Source organism: Oncorhynchus mykiss, chromosome 18, assembly GCF_057628025.1.
Source record: "Oncorhynchus mykiss isolate SJ-2025 chromosome 18, ASM5762802v1, whole genome shotgun sequence".
Taxonomy (NCBI): Eukaryota; Metazoa; Chordata; class Actinopteri; order Salmoniformes; family Salmonidae; genus Oncorhynchus; species Oncorhynchus mykiss.
Genome location: NC_143039.1, coordinates 70103400 through 70128159, shown reverse-complemented (window position 1 = coordinate 70128159; position 24760 = coordinate 70103400). Strand labels below are relative to the sequence as shown.

The 24760-nt window shown below is 47.8% G+C and overlaps 1 protein-coding gene across 1 annotated transcript; it reads left to right on the top strand.

The window, feature by feature from the left end:
• Positions 1-66: 66 nt before the first annotated feature.
• On the top strand, positions 67-22729 carry zgc:63863 (TBC domain-containing protein). The gene is made up of 8 exons (XM_021572692.3): positions 67-328; positions 1066-1251; positions 1629-1709; positions 2144-2330; positions 2965-3066; positions 8859-9000; positions 11519-11703; positions 21963-22729. The coding sequence occupies exons 1-8, from the start codon at positions 253-255 to the stop codon at positions 22237-22239; spliced, it is 1236 nt and encodes a 411-aa protein (XP_021428367.2). The 5' UTR covers positions 67-252; the 3' UTR covers positions 22240-22729.
• Positions 22730-24760: the final 2031 nt, after the last annotated feature.

Sequence of the window (24760 nt, the reverse complement as noted above, 5' to 3'; positions counted from 1 at the left end):
GATTTTTAGAACGAGATCCCTTTTCGCCAATCAGATAACATAAAAATATAAATCCCGCCTCAAAATAATACTTCGGTTGATTTCCTGGGACAAGTGCCGATGGACAGGAACAGCTGTTAGACAAATGACAGCTCATGCTCTGAATTCGTTTTAATTGCTATTTTTCTGTCGTTAGATAAACTATTTTAAAGCTGGATTTATTTCTGCAAGTGCCGATATGTACTGTTGATGCTCTATTCATTTTAACAGGATATGAAAAAGGGAAGGAAACACCAGCAAGGTACAGGAGCCCGGGTGAATGGGAATGGAAATGCACAGCAACATGGAGGTAAACTTAATCAATCAGTACTAAATCATTACCAAATTGCAGATAATCTACCCATATAGTACATGGTGAGAATAGTTGTACAGTTGTTAATTGAATAGATGCATAGCTTCTCATGTAACTAGCGCTGTATGAGTCCTCCCTCGGGCTGGCCAGCTGCCAGACATGCTACGTGGAACAACAAAGAAACGTGACGGTCGATTGACCCAGAGCTGAGTCTGGATGGGATTGATCCATATGAACCATAATTTTTAATGGCAATACAAATGCACATTCTAGAATTCATAATCACTCATTCTTTATCAAAACATGTCAACCTGCAAAAAGTAAGTAGTTACTAAGTAGTTACTATCAAAGTAGTTACTATCAAAGTAGTTACTATCAAAGTAGTTACTGTCAAAGTAGTTACTGTCATTAAAGTTGCCCATGCAGCTGAAGCAAGGCAAGATTGCAATAGATTGGTGGGATACTATTGCTAACTATATGCACTACATTTTACATTAGTAACAGCATTAAGTGTGAAAAGCAAGCACTTTTAACTTCCATATTGAAATTAAATAGCGTTATGTTGAAGGAGTTGACTAACAAAAAGTGATTTCAACATACCAGCATATACAAAGAGCCGTTGCTTGCAGTGGTACTCAATAAATACTGGGGATATCATCCAAGCAAACCGTGACCACAGTCAAGACCGTATTGCATGACATGTATGATCTCAATTCATATGCTCTGTCAAACAGAGCACGAGTCATGGAAAAAGCTGAAGCTGGTGGAGATCCACCAGGCCCTGAACTGTGACCCTGTGGACATTGAGACCCTGCGGAGGGCGGCCGTCAGCGAGGGAGGCCTTCTAACAGACGAGATCAGGAGGAAAGTCTGGCCCAAGCTGCTCAGCGTCAATGTGTACAACTTGCCTGCTAAACCAAGTGAGTGAGATGTTTACATGTGAGGAATATGGATGCCCATTATTGCAGTTGGCCATTGCCCTGAGACATGGCTGTAGAAACTATCCCTATGACGCCTTAGTAATCTACCGCCATGTGAGCCAAGTTGTACATTGCATTGTGTCAGCATGCATCTAGCTGTCTATAGTCCGTTGATGTATGTTAAATGAATATAGCCTACTATTAACTTCATTAACTTGACTCCTCCTTAGTCCTCAAAACTGTGCAACAAAGGAACGTAAATACCCCACAGGCAACATTCAAGGCCTTTGGCAGTAGCACTGATGAATATTGTATGTTCAACTGAAACCAATGGTTGGGAGGGGGGTGGACACCAAGCAGATGTGTTTTGATTCCAGCCAAGGATATCCGAGAGAACCACAAGGACTTCAACCAGGTGCTCCTTGATGTCAGGAGGTCCATGAAACGTTTCCCAAGAGGTAACTCACTCACTGTGCCTGACATATAATACAATACATTAGATTAGAGGAAACTTACTCGCTGCTATTGAATAAAATAGAATGGAAGTTACTCACTCACTGTATGTGCATTTGATCTGATCAGGGGTCAGCTGATACTTCATGGTATCCTCCCTTTGTCAGTTAACTCTTACTGGGGGGCATCTCAATACTGTTGTTCAGTGGCTTCCTTAAGCATTTCCTTATTTCCTTTTCTTCATCATGACCACTGATTGAAGGAGACTTGATTAATAAAACTAAAACCAATATGATGGAAACCGATTTCAATCCAGTCCTTGTGTCTACCAGAGATGGGCTGCTTGTATCAGTGTCTAGTGTTCTTGAAGTTAATTAAATGATGAAAGCAAACTGAAACAGAATTGAGATACAGCCATGTTTTCTTTTCCTCTCCCCAGGCATGCGTGTGGACGAGAGGCAGGTACTACAGGAACAGCTGATCGACATCATCCTGGTTGTCCTACAGAATAACCCTGCGTTACACTACTACCAGGGTTACCATGACATCGTGGTCACCTTCCTACTGGTGGTTGGAGAGCGCATGGCCATTGCCATGGTGGAGACCCTTTCCAATCACCACCTCAGGTAGATATGAGGATTGTTGTTACTGATCTAGGATCAGATCTGGTCCTCCCCTGCCCATACTGTATATAATCTTATACATTATGAGGGTTATTGCTGTTACTGATCTAGGATCGGATCTGGCCCCCCCTGCCAATAATGCAGTATACTGTTATTCATTATGAGGGTTATTGCTGTTGTTACTGATCTAGGATCAGGTCCCCCCCCCTGCCCATATACAGTATAATGTTATTCATTATTAAAGGTAAATCTGATCCTATATTAGGATACTTACTATGAGACTCTTTATAAATAAATAACAGCCCAGGCCTGAGTTGAAATAGTATTTGAAATCTTTCAACTACTGTGAGATTTTGCTTGAGCCTGACTGCAGTGCCAGATGGGTGGGCGTGGCAATTTTCTGACTATTCCATTGGTTTCATTGCGCCAGGCAAGCTGAATCAAACACAGGTTTTTACTGTTAGTCTGTTGTTTTACGACGCATGCAACATTATTTTATTTTTATTTTACAAGTATTTGAAAGATTTCAAAGTAATATTGCGACCCTGTTCTCGTATTATACCCCTTGTTTTAACATTTTAACACAACAAAGATGGCTTCCCTTCTCTGTGTCCATCATGGCCACATGCTCCTGCAGGGATTTCATGGATCCTACCATGGACAGCACCAAGCACATATTGAACTACCTAATGCCAATACTGGAGCAAGTTGATCCACAGCTACATGAATTCATGCTGAGGTAATTCTTAGTTTTTTTTGTGTGGATTTGTTACAGAGTTAAAGACCCAATGCAGCCTCCCTAGCACCTCATAGTATCATTTGATTTACTAAACAAAAGGCACATCTCAGTAGGTGGTTCAGGTCATGAGTTACTGCCTTGCTTTGTTGTTGTCTTAGGTATCTCTTTATGTAGTGTTGTCTCTCTCGTCGTGATGTGTGTTTTGTCCTGTATTTACATTTAATTTAGTTTTTAATTGTATTTTTAATCCCACCTCCCGTCCCCGCATCTCCCGTTGCCTTTTGGTAGGCCGTCATTGTTAATAAGAATTTGTTCATAACTGACTTGCCTAGTTAAATAAAGGTTAAATATATAAATATCCACACATCAGAGGTTGGGTGAAACCTATCTGGTGTATGTGACAGTAAAATATATATATATATATATACACACACACTCTACCGGTCAAAGTTTTAGAACACCTACTCATTCAAGGGTTTTTCTTTATTTTTACTATTTTCTACATTGTAGAATATTAGTGAAGACGTCAAAACTATGAAATAACACACATGGAATCAGGTAGTAACCAAAAAAGTGTTAAACATATCAAAATCTATTTTATATTTGAGATTCTTCAAATAGTCACCCTTTGCCTGGATGACATCTTTGGACACTCTTGGCGTTGGCAAAGCTTTGCACTGTCACTGATCTTGGCGTGAATCAGGCCTCCATGGTTGAATTGCTGTAAAGAAACCACTACTAAAGGACACCAATAAGAAGAAAAGACTTGTTTGGGCCAAGAAACACGAGCAATGGACATTAGACCGGTGGAAATCTGTCCTTTGCTCTGATGAGTCCAAATTGGAGATTTTTTTCCATGTCTTTTCTGAGAAGCTGTGTGGGTGAATGGATGATCTCCACGTGTGTATTTCCCACTGTAAAGCATGGAGGAGAAGGTGTTATAGTGTGGGGGTGCTTTGCTGGTGACACTGTCTGTGATTTATTTAGAATTCAAGGCACACTTAACCAGCATGGCTATCACAGCATTCTGCAGCGATTACGTCATCCCATCTGGTTTGGGCTTAGTGGGACTATCATTTATTTTTCAACAGGACAATGACCCAAAACACCTCCAGGCTGTGTAAGGACTATTTTACCAAGAAGGAGAGTGATGGAGTGCTGCAACAAATGACCTGGCCTCCACGACCCCCCTTACCTATACTAAATTGAGATGGTTTGGATTGAGTCGGACCGCAGAGTGAAAGAAAAGCAGCCAACAAGTGCTCAGCATATATGGGAATTCCTTCAAGACTGTTGGAAAAGCATTCCAGGTGAAGCTGGTTGAGAGAATGCCAAGAGTGTGAAATGCTTTCATCAAGGCAAAGGGTGGCTATTTAAGAATCTCAAATATAAAGTATATTTTGATTTGTTTAACACTTTTTTTTTGGTTACTACAGGATTCCAAATGTGATATTTCATAGTTTTGATGTCTACACTATTATTCTACATTGTAGAAAATAGTAAAAATGAAGAAATACCCTTGAATGAGTAGGTGTTCTAAAACTTTTGACTGGATATATATTTTTATTTATTTATTAAAAAAATGTGTGTATGTGTTTACTTGTGTCCTTTAGGGAAATTGGAAATCCAGTTTCTCAGATTTTTTGAGAAAAGATCAGATAGCAGGTTTGAATGGTAAATGACAAGCAAGGTAAGGCTGCAAGGAATACACCTTCACTTTGAAGTAATTCTACCAGTTTTCCCCAACTTCAAACTTGGATTCATGAGCTAAAGTTTTGACGTTTTTTTCAGTTGCTACCAGTGGAATGTGTTTTGTTTTATTATGTGTTAAAGAACAATCTCTCAGATAAAATATATTTTCAATCAGCAAAATTTGTTTTTAATATTTGCAGTTGCGACCTAATGATCGCCGCCCATATTCATGAAGGCTCTCAAAGTAGAATACTGATCTAGGATCAGTTCTCCCATGTTCATGTAATTGTATTCATTATTATCCAAAAAGCCGATCCTAGATCAGCACTCATACTCTGAGATGCTTTATGAATACCGGCCATGCTTCCCACTCTTCTATCCTGAAGGGGGCAGTAGAGTGCACATTTTTGTCTTGGAAAGGCAGGTTGTCGCAGCCAGGATATTAATTACAATCGAGTCAAACTGCGAGAGATAGAAGTAATCAATAGGATAGAGTAAAATCAATCTGTCTCTACCTGCCTTGCCATCAGTGTGTGTAGTTATTATGAGACAACAGAACAGAGGGCTAGAGAATGAGAAAAGACTGGATTTCTTATTTATTTGATGTGTTTGTATAATTGATGGTCTGACAAGCATGTGTAGTACGGTGGGATTTAATTGGGAAGACTGAGTTAAGAACGGGCCCTGGTTTCCTATCTCCACAGCTAGCTGTCAGCCAGTCAAAGGATTCCACAGCCTTCCACTGTGCTGTCACCGTGTTCTGTCAATGTCAAGTCTTTGATTGTCAACCATCTTAAGGTTTTTTCAGCGTCAATATGATTGTTGTGCTGGCAAGTCGCAAAGAGCTATGGTTGAGGACTTCTGTTTTCGCACGCTAGACATGCTTTTCATCCAGCTCAGAGGAAATGTAAAGGTGGCAGACAAGGATCAATGTTTTGACTCAACCTGAAGCTGTGTTTTATTTGAATGCTAGTCAAAGTGTGCCTGTAACCCACTTAAAACCCCAGTGTGTGGTGTACTAACACACACTACCACAGTACTTGATATTGTCCTCGTCTTATTTGTGTCCTGGGTGTTGCGTTGGATTTTTATGGGGTAACCTGTATCACATAAACCTATAGTGTTGAGTTTTTCACTCACTCACTCACTCACTCACTCCCCCCCTCCCTCTTTCTCTGTTGCGTGCAGAGCGTCCCCAGGCCCTGATAGAAAATAAAGTTATTTTTGATAGTGGCCCCTTGTAAAATGTAGAGAATATGAGGATCTAGTGATAAATATTGAATATGGGTGCATCTTGGGACACGGGCTGGCGGGAGGGAGGTTTCTAGCCTACTGTCTCTGTTCCGGTCACTGTAGCCTAGCGTAGGGCCACAAGCAGAAGGCTACATCCCAGATTGCACCCTATCTCCCTATATAGTGTACTACTTTTGACCAGAGCTCTATGGGTCCTGGTCAAAAGTACGGTAGGCTAGTGCCCTACCTAGAAAATAAGTTACTATTTGAGACAGAAGCCCACAGGTTTGGTGTGCTCTGTCTGGCCCTGCTGCCACTGCTTTTAGGCTACCTTTTAGGCTACCCAAAGAAGTATTTGATGCTAGAACAGTTCTTTAGCCTAGTTTTTATAAGTAGGCGTTACTTAATTTTAACTAAATGAAATGTTTTTATAGAGGCAAGACATTTGACAACGTAATGATTGTTGCTGTTGTGGTTTCCGTCCTAAATGTTAAGTTGGCTATAGGGCTACTTATGGATGTTAGACACAGGGGATTTAAATGAGCCGCACTCAACAATGAGTTGTTCTCCTGCCAAGCCCAGAAATAACAACTTAGGAAAGGATCGTTCCACTCCAGCAGAATGTTTTTGGGGGGTATTTCCGATTTTGTTCTGGCAATTTTCACATAATAAACTTCATTGAGAGGAAGGACGTTTTTGAAATGCTTTTTACATTTGGTATCACCAACCATTTCTGAGAGAAATGTGATGAAAGCAGACATTTTAAGCTTTTTTTTAGATGTGTTATGTAAGACACTATGATCTGTGAACCGTACATGATGAACCGTACATCTTGCGGTCATTATCCTCCTTATAGTGTGGCATACAATATGGAGTATGTCTAGATTCTGAAATAAAACATATCACACATTTATTCAACATTACAAATATATCTACCCTTTTTTTTTGTGTGAATTCGTTCATTTTAAGACATTAAAAAGTAAAAATCATGAAGTTCCTATGTGCGAATTGCCAGAACAATCTGAGATGCCAAAATATTTTTCAGCTCCCGCTGGCGTGCAATCACCCAAGAGCCATTTTTGGCTCCTAAAATAGAGCTGCATTAAGAACTGCAGTCCAAAAGGGCTTCTGTAGTGAACCATGCCTAATGCCTTGCCTTTAGGACTGGGCTCTCTGTAGTCTATAATTACATCATCAGTGTGTGACCGTCCTTACTCACAGAAGCTGGCATCTGTGCGTCTCAAATGGCACCCTATTTCCATGGAAACCATTTCCTATATAGTGCTACTTTTGACCAGAGCCTTTGTTTTATTTACACATTTCACTAAGACATCCATCCCCACTTTGGAGGCAAATACAGGATAAGTGCTGGGCTTCCCCCCCCCCCCAGCAGGAGAAGGAGATTGGATTTTTCTGTGCACCAGCCAGTGGAGGCTGCTGAGGGGAGGACAGCTCATAATAATGGCTGGAACAGAACATATGTGATGGCATCAAACACATGGAAAGTATTCGATACCATTCCAATAATTCCGCTCCAGCCATTACCACAAACCCATCATCCCCAACCTCCTGTGACATCAGCTAGTGAGACTTCAACTGGTGTTTTTTAATTAGCCAGTGTACAAATTAGCTGTCGATGTTGCTTTTCATAATGAGAGGTTGAGCGATGTTGTTGCTGTTTATTCCCTCTTGTAAAGTGTATTGAGACTCTGTGACGATGTACTTTTGAATTCGCTTGACTTGTTCACATGGTCTAGGCTGGTCTGACGTTCCAAGCTGCTGCCTCCGGAAAATATCCCTGCAGCATGGGTTGGAATCCGGCCCACTGCTATTTCAGCACACTCTCTCCTCCATCTTTCCTCTACCTTTGACTACACTACATGACCAAAAAATTATGTGGACACCTGCTCGTCAAACATCTAATTCCAAGTCATGGGCATTAATGTGGAGTTGGACTCTCCTTTTGCTGCTATAACAGCCTCCAGGGGGCAATGTCATGCTGAAACAGGAAAGGGTCTTCCCCAAACTGTTGGCACAATGCTGGAAGCACAGAATTGTCTAGAATGTCATTGTATGCTGTAGTGTTAAGATTTCCCTTCACTAGAACTAAGGGCCCTAGCCCGAACCATGAAAAACAGCCCCAGACCATTAATCCTCCTCCACCAAACTTTACAGTTGGCACTATGCATTGGGGCAGATAGTGTTCTCCTGGTATCCGCCAAACACAGATTTGTCCGTCGGACTGCCAGATGGTGAAGTGTGATTCATCACTTCAGAGAACGCGTTTCCACTGCTCCAGAGTCCAATGGCGGCGAGCTTTACACCACTCCAGCCGACGCTTGGCATTGCACATGGTGATCTTAGGCTTGTGTGCGGCTGCTCGGCCATGGAAACCCATTTCATGAAGCTCCCGACGAACAGCTCTTGTGCTGACGTTGCTTCCAGAGGCAGTTTTGAACTTGGTGGTTAGTGTTGCAACCGAGGACAGACGTTTTTTACGTGCTACGCGCTTCAGCACTCGGTTAGACGATTCCACTTTACAATGACAGCACTTACGGTTGACCGGGGCAGCTCTAGCAGGGCAGATATTTGACCAACTGACTTGTTGGAAAGGTGACACCCTATGACGGTGCCACGTTGAAAGTTCTTCAGTAAGGCCATTCTGCTGCCAATGTTTGTCTTTGGAGATTGCATGACTGGGTGCTCGATTTTATACACCGGTCAGCAACGGGTGCGGCTGAAATAGCCAAATCCACTAATTTGAAGGGGTGTCCAAGTATTTTTGTGTGTATGTATAGCGTACCTCTGGCCTATCACATTATCAAAAAATGTTTATCTGTTAAACTGCCTCATGTGTTTTGCTGCAGGGCCGAGGTGGGCACCATCTTTGCTCTGAGCTGGCTCATCACATGGTACGGCCACGTCCTGTCTGAGTTCCGTCACGTTCTCAGGCTCTATGACTTCTTCCTGGCTTCACACCCCCTGATGGCCATCTACTTCGCTGCCGTGGTAAGAACCACCATTTTTTAACTGTGACCTCTGTTTTATAGGAATAGAACAGAATGGATATGTTGTTGTGCATGTGTGTGAGGAATGGACATGTTTATTCTACCTTACTCTGTACCTGCACCTGTGTGCTTCCAAGTTGTCTGCTGAACATATTTTTGGGGCCGTGTGTATTTTCTGTAAGTGACTGTACCATGCCCAAAATACTATCTGAGGTGAATTCGGAGATGCACTGTTATTTACACTGAGTGTACAAAACATTGAGTTGCACCCCCTTTTGTCCTCTGAACAGCCTCAATTCGTCAGGGCATGGGCTCTACAAAGTGTTTCACAAGGATGCTGGCCCATGTTGACTCCAATGCTTCCCACAGTTGTCAAGTTGGCTGGATGTCGTATGGATGGTGGACCATTTTTGATACACATGGGAAACTGTTGTGTGTGAAAAACCCAACAGCTTTGCAGTTCTTGACACACTCCAACCGGTGTGCCTGGAATCTACTACCAAACCCTGTTCAAAGGCACGTAATTTGTCTTGCCCATTCACCCTCCGAATGGCACACATACACAATCCATGTCTAAATTATCTCAATGCTTAAAAATCCTTATTTAACCTGTCTGCTCCCCTTCATCTACACTGATTTGAAGTGGATTTAACAAGTGACATCAATAAGGGATGATCTCTTTCACATGGATTCACCTGGTGAGTCTGTCATGGAAAGAGCCGGTGTTCTTAATGTTTTGTCCTGTCAGTGTATAGGACAGTGGTCATTAATGGACAAAAAATAAATAAAAAATAGTCCACGCATTCCACTAAGCTCTCATTAGATGGTATTGGGGAAGTGATATCTCGCCAAACTTCTTCTTTCTCGCTCTGTGCTTTGTAAATGGAGTTGTTTTTTGACTACATGTCAGCAGCAAAAGCAAACAAGTTTTTCAAAACAAAAAAGGCAAGGATTTATCTTTTTACACACACACACTCACTCACACAAGCAAGCACAGGAATCCAGGGCACTTTGTTGTAGCTAGACCAGTTAATTAAACAACTGTAATGAACTCACCAGAGGTTTGGTGTGGAGGACTAGCTGTGTTTGTGCTAGATTGCTTTAAATGGCCCCTTTCTTCTCCTTCCATAAGCCTATCCCCTGCTAGATATTGGAGCTGCATGCAAACCAAAGGGGGCCTGAGGCCTTTTGAAGTCGGGATACAAAGCAGTCAGGAAATGTTGTTTGTCCTGCCTCCTCAGGTTACTAGGCACAGTAGTTCGTCCTGCCTCCTCAGGTTACTAGGCACAGTAGTTCGTCCTGCCTCCTCAGGTTACTAGGCACAGTAGTTCGTCCTGCCTCCTCAGGTTACTAGGCACAGTAGTTCGTCCTGCCTCCTCAGGTTACTAGGCACAGTAGTTCGTCCTGCCTCCTCAGGTTACTAGGCACAGTAGTTTGTCCTGCCTCCTCAGGTTACTAGGCACAGTAGTTTGTCCTGCCTCCTCAGGTTACTAGGCACAGTAGTTCGTCCTGCCTCCTCAGGTTACTAGGCACAGTAGTTCGTCCTGCCTCCTCAGGTTACTAGGCACAGTAGTTCGTCCTGCCTCCTCAGGTTACTAGGCACAGTAGTTTGTCCTGCCTCCTCAGGTTACTAGGCACAGTAGTTCGTCCTGCCTCCTCAGGTTACTAGGCACAGTAGTTCGTCCTGCCTCCTCATGTTACTAGGCACAGTAGTTCGTCCTGCCTCCTCAGGTTACTAGGCACAGTAGTTCGTCCTGCCTCCTCATGTTACTAGGCACAGTAGTTTGTCCTGCCTCCTCAGGTTACTAGGCACAGTAGTTCGTCCTGCCTCCTCAAGTTACTAGGCACAGTAGTTCGTCCTGCCTCCTCAGGTTACTAGGCACAGTAGTTCGTCCTGCCTCCTCAAGTTACTAGGCACAGTAGTTCGTCCTGCCTCCTCATGTTACTAGGCACAGTAGTTCGTCCTGCCTCCTCAGGTTACTAGGCACAGTAGTTCGTCCTGCCTCCTCAGGTTACTAGGCACAGTAGTTCTTCCTGTATCCTCAGGTTACTAGGCACAGTAGTTCGTCCTGCCTCCTCAGGTTACTAGGCACAGTAGTTCTTCCTGTATCCTCAGGTTACTAGGCACAGTAGTTCGTCCTGCCTCCTCAGGTTACTAGGCACAGTAGTTCTTCCTGTATCCTCAGGTTACTAGGCACAGTAGTTTGTCCTGCCTCCTCAGGTTACTAGGCACAGTAGTTCTTCCTGCCTCCTCAGGTTACTAGGCACGGAGGGGGGGCTTAACCCTTTGACCCTGTGCCCGGCCAAAACCCAAAATCGTTACTCACCGCACATCTCCCGGATCAGAACACAGTCTGGTGTATAAGTCTGATGTACATGGTAGACGTTGATCTACTATGAATGTCGATTTGAAACGTATTAATTGGGTTTTAACAGAATTGTAGCTAGACAAATTGTCACCACTCTCTACTGATTGGTTGAATGGGACAGAGCCTGCTAATATTCTGTCTCCTTTGTAGATCGTCCTGCACAGGGAGAAGGAGGTGAAGCAAACCGAGTGTGACATGGCCATGGTGCACCAACTCCTGTCTAAGATCCCCCAGGACCTGCCCTACGAGGAGCTCATCACCCAGGCCCACTGCCTCTTTACCCGCTACCCGCCCTCCCTGCTGGCCAAGCGTGCTGCTCTGCAGTCCCGCAACAGGTGGGTGTGTCAGGGTCTCTCTCTATAACTTACAGTACAGGGGAGGAGACTGCTTCAACCAACTAGTAGTCCAGTGTTATGACTACTGTTGTCAGGATCTACGATCTAAAGAACAGAGCAGAGGCTCCTGCTACATCTGGCTTAGGAATTAATGGAGATGTGGATCCTGCCAGTCACTTGGTAACGGAGGAGACATTACTTGGAACCAAATGTAGCACAGTCAGATTGAGCTTGTAGACGGTGGGAAATGAACTGCAGTGTAGACCCAGCAGGGGATTCCATCCAACCTGCAGACTCGTGGATGTCTGTCTGCTGCAACCGATGGGGTTTTACTCTTCAGGCCTGGCGTGGCTCTTCTAGACCCCTCAAATTCAGATCTGGACCTCAAAGCTGACTAGTGGTGGCTGTTCCGTTGTCTGGGGGTAGAAGCTATTGGCCAGTCTGTCAGTTTTAGCCATGATGCTCCTATACTGCCGCGTCTGAGGGATGGGAGAACAGGCCGTGGCTGAGGTCCTTGATGATCTTCTTGGCCTTCCTTTGACACTTGGTGTTGTAGGTGTCCTGGAGGGCAAGCAGTGTGCTCCCAATAGTGTGTTGGGCTGAACGTACCACACTCTAGACTTACAATATTCACATATCCAACAATCAGGTTTTAGTCTGAACTGGCCTGAAACATAGGGAACGTAAGGGGAGATAGTCCCCTGTGTAGTATTCGCAGTAGATCTAACTTTGACTGCGAGTAGAGTAGAGCTCTCTGTGATTTTTCCACATGTCCAGCAGGTGGTGTTGTTGAGCACAAAGTCCCCCAGCCCACACCACAGACTATTCTCCTCATGATGCTGGAGCTGATCCTCTTCCTCCTTAGTGTCTTTTGTGATGTGGCTGATGTTCAGTCCTGCCTGTCTGCATCCCAGTCCTTTGTATGCTAATGCTATGTGTCAGTCTCTGAGATTGAGCCTGTAGATCCCTGCGCGTTTCTCCTTTTTCCCCCACAGGTAGGTTGCTAGTCTCACTTTTATGATGCTATCAACACCAGCGGGAGGTAATGAATACCTTTACCATGCCCGCAAGAGCAATGTTGTTCTCCCTCTATTCATGTGTCCCTGGTGGACAGAAATGTCTTCTAAACAGTGTTTTGGATCCAGTGACAGAAATGTGGTTGACTTTAGATCTGACAGGCAGCGAGAGAACCTGCCTCTTGTCAGAAAAGGTTGTGGAGAAAGATGGGAGGGTTAGTTGTCTGGGTTTGGGATGTATTCTCTTCTCTTTTCAACGTCACACCACAGAGAGAGAAGAATGGGAGGGTTAGTTGTCTGGGTTTGAGATGTATTCTCTTCTCTTTTCAACGTCACACTCGTCACACCACAGAGAGAGAAGGGGGGGGGGGGGGGGGGCTTGTGCAGATGCCAGCTATCCAATAAATAAGCCTAGTCCCTAGGTAATTATGGGGCTGTCTTATTTAGCATGCAAAACCCCCATCTCCATCAGAGGGGGAGAGGGGGAGTGGGTAATTTGGGAAGGCTGCGTTGTGTGGTACATGCCCCAATATTGTTCTTGGGGCGGAGATGAAATTAGTAGCTTTCACCGCACTCCAACCCCTGGTTTCTGGCTCTATTTGTCTGACTGACTTTAGAATGGGCTGCAATGGGGAGGCTGTGGCTGCAATGGGGAGGCTGTGGCTGCAATGGGGAGGCTGTGGCTGCAATGGGGAGGCTGTGGCTGCAATGGGGAGGCTGTGGCTGCAATGGGGAGGCTGTGGTTGCAATGGGGAGGCTGTGGTTGCAATGGGGAGGCTGTGGTTGCAATGGGGAGGCTGTGGTTGCAATGGGGAGGCTGTGGTTGCAATGGGGAGGCTGTGGTTGCAATGGGGAGGCTGTGGTTGCAATGGGGAGGCTGTGGTTGCAATGGTGAGGCTGTGGTTGCAATGGTGAGGCTGTGGTTGCAATGGTGAGGCTGTGGTTGCAATGGGGAGGCTGTGGTTAGAATGGGCTGCAGGAGGAAGATGTGGCTGCAATGGGGAGGCTGTGGCTGCAATGGGGAGGCTGTGGTTGCAATGGGGAGGCTGTGGTTGCAATGGGGAGGCTGTGGTTGCAATGGGGAGGCTGTGGTTAGAATGGGCTGCAGGAGGAATATGTGGTTGCAATGGGGGGGCTGTGGTTGCAATGGGGAGGCTGTGGTTGCAATGGGGAGGCTGTGGTTGCAATGGGGAGGCTGTGGTTGCAATGGGGAGGCTGTGGTTGCAATGGGGAGGCTGTGGTTGCAATGGGGAGGCTGTGGTTAGACTGGGCTGCAGTGGGGAGGATGTGGTTAGAATGGGGAGGCTGTGGTTAGAATGTGCTGCAATGGGGAGGCTGTGGTTAGAATGGGGAGGATGTGGTTAGAATGGGCTGCAGTGGGGAGGATGTGGTTAGAATGGGGTGGATGTGGTTAGAATGGGCTGCGATGGGGAGGATGTGGTTAGAATGGGCTGCAGTGGGGAGGATGTGGTTAGAATGGGGAGGCTGTGGTTAGAATGTGCTGCAATGGGGAGGCTGTGGTTAGAATGGGGAGGATGTGGTTAGAATGGGCTGCAGTGGGGAGGATGTGGTTAGAATGGGGTGGATGTGGTTAGAATGGGCTGCGATGGGGAGGATGTGGTTAGAATGGGCTGCAGTGGGGAGGATGTGGTTAGAATGGGCTGCAATGGGGTGGATGTGGTTAGAATGGGCTGCGATGAGGAGGATGTGGTTTCAATGTGGAGGATGTGGTTAGAATGGGCTGCAATGGGGTGGATGTGGTTAGAATGGGCTGCAATGGGGAGGATGTGGTTAGAATGGGCTGCAGTGGGGAGGATGTGGTTAGAATGGTCTGCCAGCGGGGAGGATGTGGTTAGAATGGGGAGGCTGTGGTTAAAATGTGTTGCAATGGGGAGACTGTGGTTAGAATGGGGAGGATGTGGTTAGAATGGGCTGCGATGGGGAGGATGTGGTTAGAATGGGCTGCAGTGGGGAGGATGTGGTTAGAATGGGCTGCAGTGGGGAGGATGTGGTTAGAATGGGCTGCAATTGGGTGGATGTGGTTTCAATGGGGAGGATGTGGTTAGAATGGTCTGCAAGGGGGGAGGATGTGGTTAGAATGGGGAGGCTGTGGTTAAAATGTGCTGCAATGGGGAGGCTGTGGTTAGAATGGGGAGACTGTGGTTAGAATGGGGAGGATGTGGTTAGAATGGGCTGCAGTGGGGAGGATGTGGTTAGAATGGGCTGCAATGGGGTGGATGTGGTTAGAATGGGCTGCGATGGGGAGGATGTGGTTTCAATGGGGAGGATGTGGTTAGAATGGGCTGCAATGGGGTGGATGTGGTTAGAATGGGCTGCAATGGGGTGGATGTGTTTAGAATGGGCTACAATGGGGATGATGTGGTTAGAATGGGCTACAATGGGGAGGATGTGGTTAGAATTGGCTACTATGGGGAGGATGAGGTTAGAATGGGCTGCAATGGGGAGGATGTGGTTAGAATGGGCTGCGATGGGGAGGATGTGGTTAGAATGGGCTACAATGCGGATGATGTGGTTAGAATGGGCTACAATGGGGAGGATGTGGTTAGAATGATCTACAAGGGGGGAGGATGTGGTTAGAATGATCTACAAGGGGGGAGGATGTGGTTAGAATGGGGAGGATGTGGTTAAAATGTGCTGCAATGGGGAGGCTGTGGTTGCAATGGGGAGACTGTGGTTAGAATGGGGTGGATGTGGTTAGAATTGGCTGCAGTGGGGAGGATGTGGTTAGAGTGGGCTGCAATGGGGTGGATGTGGTTAGAATGGGCTGCGATGGGGAGGATGTGGTTTCAATGGGGAGGATGTGGTTAGAGTGGGCTGCAATGGGGTGGATGTGGTTAGAATGGGCTGCAATGAGGTGGATGTGGTTAGAATGGGCTACAATGGGGATGATGTGGTTAGAATGGGCTACAATGGGGAGGATGAGGTTAGAATGGGCTGCAATGGGGAGGATGTGGTTAGAATGGGCTGCGATGGGGAGGATGTGGTTAGAATGGGCTACAATGGGGATGATGTGGTTAGAATGGGCTACAATGGGGAGGATTTGGTTAGAATGGTCTGCAATGGGGAGGATGTGGTTAGAATGGGCTACAATGGGATGTGGTTACAATGGGGAGGATGTGGTTAGAATGGGCTGCAATGGGGAGGATGTGGTTAGAATGGGCTGCAATGGGGAGGATGTGGTTAGAATGGGCTGCAATGGGGAGGATGTGGTTAGAATGGGCTGCAATGGGGTGGATGTTATAATGGGCTGCAATGGGGTGGATGTGGTTGCAATAGGGAGGATGTGGTTAGAATGGGCTGCAATGGGGAGGATGTGGTTAGAATGGGCTGCAATGGGGAGGATGTGGTTAGAATGGCCTACAATGGGATGTGGTTAGAATGGGCTGCAATGGGGAGGATGTGGTTAGAATGGGCTGCAATGGGAGGATGTGGTTAGAATGGGCTGCAATGGGGAGGATGTGGTTAGAATGGGCTGCAATAGGGAGGATGTGGCTGCTATGGGAAGGATGTGGTTAGAATAGGCTGCAATGGGGAGGATGTAATTAGAATGGGCTGCAATGGGGAGGATGTGGTTGCAATGGGGATGATGTGGTTAGAATGGGGAGGATGTGATTTAGAATGGGCTGCAAGGGGGATGATGTGGTTAGAATGGGCTGCAATGGGGATGTGGTTAGAATGGGCTGCAATGGGGAGGATGTGGTTAGAATGGGCTGCGATGAGGAGGATGTAATTAGAATGGGCTACAATGGGGAGGATGTGGTTAGAATGGTCTGCAAGGGGGGAGGATGTGGTTAGAATGGGCTGCAATGGGGAGGATGTAATTAGAATGGGCTACAATGGGGAGAATGTGGTTAGAATGGTCTGCAAGGGGGAGGATGTAATTAGAATGGGCTGCGATGGGGAGGATGTGGTTAGAATGGTCTGCAATTGGGAGGATGTGGCTGCTATGGGGAGGATGTGGTTAAAATGGGCTGCAATTGGGAGGATGTGGCTGCTATGGGGAGGATGTGGTTAAAATGGGCTGCAATGGGGAGGATGTGGTGATGTAGAGTTCTCCCTCAATAGCTTTTTTCAGGCCTCTTCAGTGACACTTTTCTGATGATTAAGAAACATTGTGATTTATCACAATCAAATCAACAGAAATTAGCCTACCACTTCTTTCCTGCAGAAGCTGCCAGCTGTACCCCACCCAGTGCATCAGCTCCTCCAGCAGCAGTTGGTTTGTTGGCTGTTTGGTTGAGGGGCCTTCCCTCCCGGCCTTCTGGATTTACTGTGAGAAGCGGCTGGCCCAGCAGGACTGTGATGTAGCCGGCTTGGCCTCCACTGAGGCTGCACTGGGGGACAGTGATATCACCTCCGGCACTTCTCTGAGCCAGGCGGTGGGGGGTTGAGGGGGGGATGGAGTGGGGGCTGGCACGGCAGTGGTTCCTGCGCAGCGACAGCGAGCATGCTGGGAAGCACAGAGGCGTTGGAAACGGATTAGCCAGTTAGACCTTGTGCACAATCACCTCTGACAGAGCTCCCTCCAACGAAAAGCGAACAGTTGCCGCGGCATTCATTTTTCCTTCCTCTCTCTCATACTCAGTCTAAAAATGTGGCTTTCATTCGCAAAGGCAACGTATGATTGTAAACAAGTCTGTGTGTTAACATCTTGAAGGTCATGACGTTGTGTGATAAATGATGCTTGGCGCTGATTTTTTTTTTGTGTGTTTTGTTGTGAGTGTTTACCATACCAATTCACAGGTGACCGTGACATCTACATACCACCTACCTCCCTCCCTCACTTTCCCTCTCCGTAGCCCGTATCCTTCCACCAGCGCTGCAGTCAACCCTCGGTCCGTATCCTTCCACCAGCGCTTCAGTCATCCCTCGGTCCGTATCCTTCCACCAGCGTTTCAGTCATCCATCGGTCCGTATCCTTCCACCAGCGCTGCAGTCATCCCTCGGTCCGTATCCTTCCACCAGCGCTGCAGTCATCCCTCGGTCCGTATCCTTCCACCAGCGCTTCAGTCATCCCTCGGTCCGTATCCTTCCACCAGCGCTGCAGTCATCCCTCGGTCCGTATCCTTCCACCAGCGCTTCAGTCATCCCTCGGTCCGTATCCTTCCACCAGCGCTTCAGTCATCCCTCGGTCCGTATCCTTCCACCAGCGCTGCAGTCATCCCTCGGTCCGTATCCTTCCACCAGCGCTGCAGTCATCCCTCGGTCCGTATCCTTCCACCAGCGCTGCAGTCATCCCTCGGTCCGTATCCTTCCACCAGCGCTGCAGTCATCCCTCGGTCCGTATCCTTCCACCAGTGCTGCAGTCATCCCTCGGTCCGTATCCTTCCACCAGCGCTGCAGTCATCCCTCGGTCCGTATCCTTCCACCAGCGCTGCAGTCATCCCTCGGTCCGTATCCTTCCACCAGCGCTGCAGTCATCCCTCGGTCCGTATCCTTCCACCAGCGCAGCAGTCAACCCTCGGTCCGTATCCTTCCACCAGCGCTGCAGTCATCCCTCGGTCCGTATCCTTCCACCAGCGCTGCAGTCATCCCTCGGTCCGTATCCTTCCACCAGCGCTGCAGTCATCCCTCGGTCCGTATCCTTCCACCAGCGCTTCAGTCATCCCTCGGTCCGTATCCTTCCACCAGCGCTTCAGTCATCCCTCGGTCCGTATCCTTCCACCAGCGCTGCAGTCATCCCTCGGTCCGTATCCTTTCACCAGCGCTTCAGTCATCCCTCGGTCCGTATCCTTCCACCAGCGCTTCAGTCATCCCTCGGTCCGTATCCTTCCACCAGCGCTTCAGTCATCCCTCGTTCCGTATCCTTCCACCAGCGCTGCAGTCATCCCTCGGTCCGTATCCTTCCACCAGCGCTTCAGTCATCCCTCGGTCCGTATCCTTCCACCAGCGCTGCAGTCATCCCTCGGTCCGTATCCTTCCACCAGCGCTTCAGTCAACCCTCGGTCCGTATCCTTCCACCAGCGCTTCAGTCATCCCTCGGTCCGTATCCTTTCACCAGCGCTGCAGTCATCCCTCGGTCCGTATCCTTCCACCAGCGCTGCAGTCATCCCTCGGTCCGTATCCTTCCACCAGCGCTGCAGTCATCCCTCGGTCCGTATCCTTCCACCAGCGCTTCAGTCATCCCTCGTTCCGTATCCTTCCACCAGCGCTGCAGTCATCCCTCGGTCCGTATCCTTCCACCAGCGCTTCAGTCATCCCTCGGTCCGTATCCTTCCACCAGCGCTGCAGTCATCCCTCGGTCCGTATCCTTCCACCAGCGCTGCAGTCATCCCTCGGTCCGTATCCTTCCACCAGCGCTTCAGTCATCCCTCGGTCCGTATCCTTCCACCAGCGCTGCAGTCATCCCTCGGTCCGTATCCTTCCACCAGCGCTTCAGTCATCCCTCGGTCCGTATCCTTCCACCAGCGCTGCAGTCATCCCTCGGTCCGTATCCTTCCACCAGCGCTTCAGTCATCCCTCGGTCCGTATCCTTCCACCAGCGCTTCAGTCATCCCTCGGTCCGTATCCTTCCACCAGCGCTTCAGTCATTCCTCTCCGGGTGTAAATGACATTGCTGACAAGAGGCCTTGAGTGACAGCCGGATACAAATGTCTGCCTGACAGGCAATGTAGTGACACTGCCAGTGCCACGCTCTCTGGATGGCTGGTTTCTGGTTGCTTCCTTCCTGTAGTAAGGTCAGGCAGTCAGTCAGTCAGGCAGGCAACAGGTAACATCGGGTAGAGAGAGGAGGCGACATCTAGAAGACAGGGTCACAATCATTAATTCAAACAATGTTTTGCAATGGGAAAGGAAAATGAGCATTACTTATTGGACATTTCAGGTAGAATTCTCCCTGTTTCAGTCCGTTTCCTTCCGTTTTTGTGTCTAATGAATTTGACCTAGCAGAGCTAGGCAGACTGAGAGTGGGCTGTGGGGGTCTCCTATTCGAGACTTGGCATTAGCTCCGTTAAGGAAGGTCATGTCTGTGTTTGTTTAACTTTGACCCAATGTAGAGTAACATATGACCTCGTGTCCCCTCCCCTTGCTCAGTAGTAGAGTGGTGAATGACATGACGTGTGAGGTCAAGTGTTAGAACTAGTGACCCACTTATTCTGTGTATAGGGGGGAGGGCAAAGGAAAGCGGTAGAGAGGGACTCAAAAGTAAAGAGGGAGAGCGCGAGCAGGGGGGTTGTGTTGCGTCACACTGCACGGCTGAGAGAGCAGCTCCCGGTGGCACCACGACAAACAGAACAGGGCCTGTCGGTGACGACTCAACCACACTGAACATCCTCTGCTTCTTCTGGGTCACGAGGACAGCTGCATGCCGACTCACCCGTCTGACCTCTCTTGTGTCCCTACTTTACTTTGGCCTAGGGAATAGGGTGCCATTTGGGACGTATCGCTGGTGTAGTAATGCTAAACAGGAATTAAAACATGAATACACAACTATTGAGGCACAGGAACACTGGCTACAGTGTGCCACGGTCACAGAGAATGACAGATGGGCACAGGATGGAAAGCTCACAAGGCCAATAGCCAAATTCATTTTGAAATGGCCCTCTATCCCTGAAATGACAACATACTTCATTTCTAAGTTAAGACACCAGCAAAGCCACCTCTACCTGACAAAATATTTCCCCCAACTCCCTCAAGGTTTAGAATGAGCTGCTTTGATCACAGTCATCAGCTCACTATCCTGTCAGCTGTATTCAAAGACTCAGTGTCACGGTCATTGACGAGGTCCTAGTCCCTTTCAACAGGAGGAGAAATGAGAGGAGAGAACATGGGCGAAGCCAGCCACTGACTGCACAGTACACTGTCACTGTCACACAGATGCTGTATTCCAAATGACACCCTATTCCCTATTTAGTGTACTACTTTTGACCAGGGCACATAGAGCTCTGGTCAATAGTGGTGCACTATATAGGGAATAGGGTGTCATTTGGAACGCCGTAGGAGAGGAGTAAGTGATAGGAGTCACCGGTGTACCACTACAGTATGTACACTACAGGAGGTTCATCAGAACAACCTGGCCCTCTGGGGTGTTAAGCTTTTTAAAGTGAAAGTTTAAAAGTTAATTGCTCTGCTGTTACCTGTCAGCTATTTTCAGCCTGGGAGCAGTAACAAATTATAGTAATGAGAGAGAGAGAGATTGGAGAAAGGGACACTCTAAAAGCCCTCTTTAAAAGAGGAGAGTGAAAGACTTAGACATTGAGCCCCTCAGCCCAGGCGTGAACGCTCAGGGTACCATTTTCCCAGAGGCGCTTTTCTGCCATTAACCGCCCCGTTTTTTGTGTGTTTTTTTTTGCCAGGTTCATAATCAGGAAAAAAGGCATTTGCATTTGGTATTGCAGCGCCATGTTTACTATTACTTCCAGAGGGATGATAATGAAATGGAAGTGAATATTTTATGATTTTTTAATGATGTTTTTCTCCGAACTGTTGAGGAAAATGTGTGTTGCTGTGGTCTTACCCATCAGCACTAGCTGGTGCTTCTGGTGTTGTGTTGCTAATGTAATTGAGAAAAAGCTGTAGCCATATGAAGTGTCTTTGTTAAGGCCATAGGGCACTGTTCCCTTCCCCCCCCCCCCTTCCCTTCCTCCCTTCCTCCCTCCCTCCCGTCCCTCCCTCCCTCTCTCTCTCCCTCCCTCTCTCTCTCCCTCTCTCTCTCCCTCCCTCCCTCTCTTCCTCCCTCCCTCCCTCCCTCCCTCCCTTCTTTTCTCTCTCTCTCTCTCTCTCTCTCTTCTCTCTCTTCTCTCTCTCTCTCTCTCTCTCTCTCTCTCTCTCTCTCTCTCTCTCTCTCTCTCTCTCTCTCTCTCTCTCTCTCTCTCTTCTCTCTCTTCCTCTCTTCTCTCCTCTCTCTTCTCTCTCTTCTCTCTCTTCTCTCTCTTCTCTCTCTCTTCTCTCTCTCTCTCTTCTCTCTCTCTCTCTCTCTCTCTTCTCTCTCTCTCTCTCTCTCTTCTCTCTCTCTCTCTCTTCTCTCTCTCTCTCTCTTCTCTCTCTCTCTCTCTCTCTTCTCTCTCTCTCTCTCTTCTCTCTCTCCCTCCCTCCCATATGGTGTTTACTTTTTTTCACCTGTCTCTTTCCCTTTGGTCTTTCTTATTGACGTATATTTGTCTACCGTTTCAGTATTCTTATAAGCCATAACTAACTCGTAAGCCATAACTAACTCGGCAGAGATTAATAACTGTTATGAGAAAGTGTTTCTCTCAGACAGTATCTACTTCTGTCTGTCTCCAGCATCACCATCAACTGTTTCAAGGCTTTCCAGGCGGCCACTCAGCAGCAGCGGCCAGACTCGGTCCTACGTCGGCAGCTCCTCCAGGGCCGGGCCCGAGGCCTCGGAGGACCAGATTCCCAGCTGGTCCTGTCCAGGGACACGCAGCCCAACCAGGCTGCCAACCAGCTCGTCAAGATGGCCGTGTGGGGCATCTCAGCCACCTTGGGGGCGGCCGCTCTGGCTGTGGCCCAGACCGCCCTGGACTGGGCTCCTGACTTCTTCATGCAGCTCTTCTGATGGATGTACTGCAGCCTGCTGTTAAGGAGCAGAGGGGAGGGAGGTAGGCAGGAGGGAGAGGGGAAACTCGAAACTCCTCCGCTTAATGAGTAGGGGGAATGTTATGCTAGGGAAAGGAGGGAGGGAGGAGCTAGTGCCGAACAGGTTGTGTCACTCACACATATGTAGACCACCAGCTGAGGAGAGGGGGGGGGGGGGGGGCGGAGGGGGGGTTGGCACCTCAAAAAACCTTGTGTGCCAAAATTAGTTCCATTTAAAACAAAGGGGAGAAAAAAAGCATTTATTTATTCAGTAGTGTTTTTATTTATGTATTTTACTTGTGCTAATATTGGGGAATGGAAGGTAGCCAGTAGATGAGTTTTTGTAATGATAAGCATTTTTGAGTGCCAGCCTGTGTGCCGTCAGCAAGTATGTCTGGAGAGAAAAACGCACCGGTAGCTAATTCACAGCAGCAGGCACACAAATTATTAAAAATACTTTTTTCCCCTGCTGAATGCCTTGGGTTGTGAGCGACGGGAGCAGTTCATTAGGGGGTTATTTAGAGAGGTCGACTCTACAGAGAGAGACAGAGAACTACATTTCAGCTTTAAAATGCCACTTTAAAGTAACTGGGTTCACTTAGTCGATGGTGAATGAGGATGTATGCAGTACATATAACACTCAAACCCTACCCGGAGTTGGATACTGCACTTTAAAAGGGAGGCTGCATCCCAAATGGCTCCCTATTCCCTTTTCTAGTGCACTACTTTTGACCAGGGCTGGGCTCTGGTAAAACGTAGTTGTTTGTGTGAATGTATGTATGTATGTACACACACATATATTTATGTGTGTGTAAGTATAGGTGTGTGTGTGTGTGTGTGTGTGTGTATGTACAGTGGGGCAAAAAAGTATTTAGTCAGCCACCAATTGTGCAAGTTATCCCACTTAAAAAGATGAGAGAGGCCTGTGATTTTAATCATAGGTACACTTCAACTATGACAGACAAAATTAGAAAAAAAATCCAGAAAATCACATTGTAGGATTTTTAATGAATTTATTTGCAAATTATGGGGGAAAATAAGTACATACATAAGTATAGATGTGTGTGTGTGTGTGTGTGTGTGTGTGTGTGTGTGTATATATATATGTATGTGTGTGTGTGTGTGTATATATATATATGTATGTATGTATATTTGTTGGGAATAGGGTACCATTTGGAATGCAATAAAAAAAAATCCAAACTCTCCAGAGTACTGCTGTCAGAGTACTGCTGTCAGAGTACTGCTGTCAGAGTACTGCAGTCAGAGTACTGCAGTCAGAGTACTGCAGTCAGAGTACTGCTGTCAGAGTACTGCTGTCAGAGTACTGGTCAGAGTACTGGTCAGAGTACTGCTGTCAGAGTACTGCTGTCAGAGTACTGCTGTCAGAGTACTGCTGTCAGAGTACTGCTGTCAGAGTACTGGTCAGAGTACTGCTGTCAGAGTACTGCTGTCAGAGTACTGCTGTCAGAGTACTGCTGTCAGAGTACTGCTGTCAGAGTACTGCTGTCAGCGTACTGCTGTCAGTATCCAAAGACCTATTCGGTCAACTGTGCTAGCTGGATCGCCTTGCTGGGTCGCCCTGCTGTGTCGCCCTGCTGGGTCGCCCTGCTGGGTCGCCTTGCCGGGTCGCCTTGCCGAGTCACCTTGCTGTGTCGCCCTGCTGGGTCACCCTGCTGTGTCGCCCTGCTGGGTCACCCTGCTGGGTCGCCTTGCTGGGTCACCCTGCTGGGTCGCCTTGCTGGGTCGCCTTGCTGGGTCACCCTGCTGGGTCGCCTTGCTGGGTCACCCTGCTGGGTCGCCTTGCTGGGTCACCCTGCTGGGTCGCCTTGCTGGGTCACCCTGCCGGGTCGCCTTGCCGGGTCGCCTTGCCGGGTCGCCTTGCTCGGTCACCCTGCCGGGTCGCCTTGCCGAGTCGCCTTGCTGTGTCGCCCTGCTGTGTCACCCTGCTGTGTCACCCTGCTGGGTAGCCTTGCTGAGTCGCCCTGCTGGGTAGCCCTGCTGAGTCGCCCTGCTGGGTCGCCCTGCTGGGTCGCCCTGCTGGGTCGCCCTGCTGGGTCGCCCTGCTGAGTCGCCCTGCTGGGTCGCCCTGCTGAGTCGCCCTGCTGGGTCGCCCTGCTGAGTCGCCCTGCTGTGTCGCCCTGCTGTGTCACCCTGCTGGGTCGCCCTGCTGTGTCACCCTGCTGAGTCGCCCTGCTGGGTCACCCTGCTGGGTCGCCCTGCTGTGTCTTTTTTATAAAGTATATTAAAACAATTTTAAATTCAAGAATCTGTCTCGAAGGCAATGTGTATCCGTCCAAGTTTGCAGGTATTGCATTCTATTAGTTCCACGTTCTCACACTTTATGGAAGGAGACCCTCTGAAACACTAAACATACTTAAAGCTGATAATGTTACAATGCATGTTTTGTGTGCACCCCCTGAATTGGATGCTGTCTGTGTTCACTCTCTGAATTGAATGCTGTCTGTGTTCACCCCCTGAATTGAATGTTGTCTGTGTGCACC

Excerpts from the sequence above, each read along its gene's own strand:
- zgc:63863 (XM_021572692.3), top strand. The coding sequence starts at position 253 with ATGAAAAAGGGAAGGAAACACCAGCAAGGTACAGGAGCCCGGGTGAAT. Across the intron at positions 2,331-2,964 it reads CTTTCCAATCACCACCTCAG|GGATTTCATGGATCCTACCA; the intron begins GTAGATATGAGG and ends ATGCTCCTGCAG. Across the intron at positions 11,704-21,962 it reads GCTCTGCAGTCCCGCAACAG|CATCACCATCAACTGTTTCA; the intron begins GTGGGTGTGTCA and ends GTCTGTCTCCAG.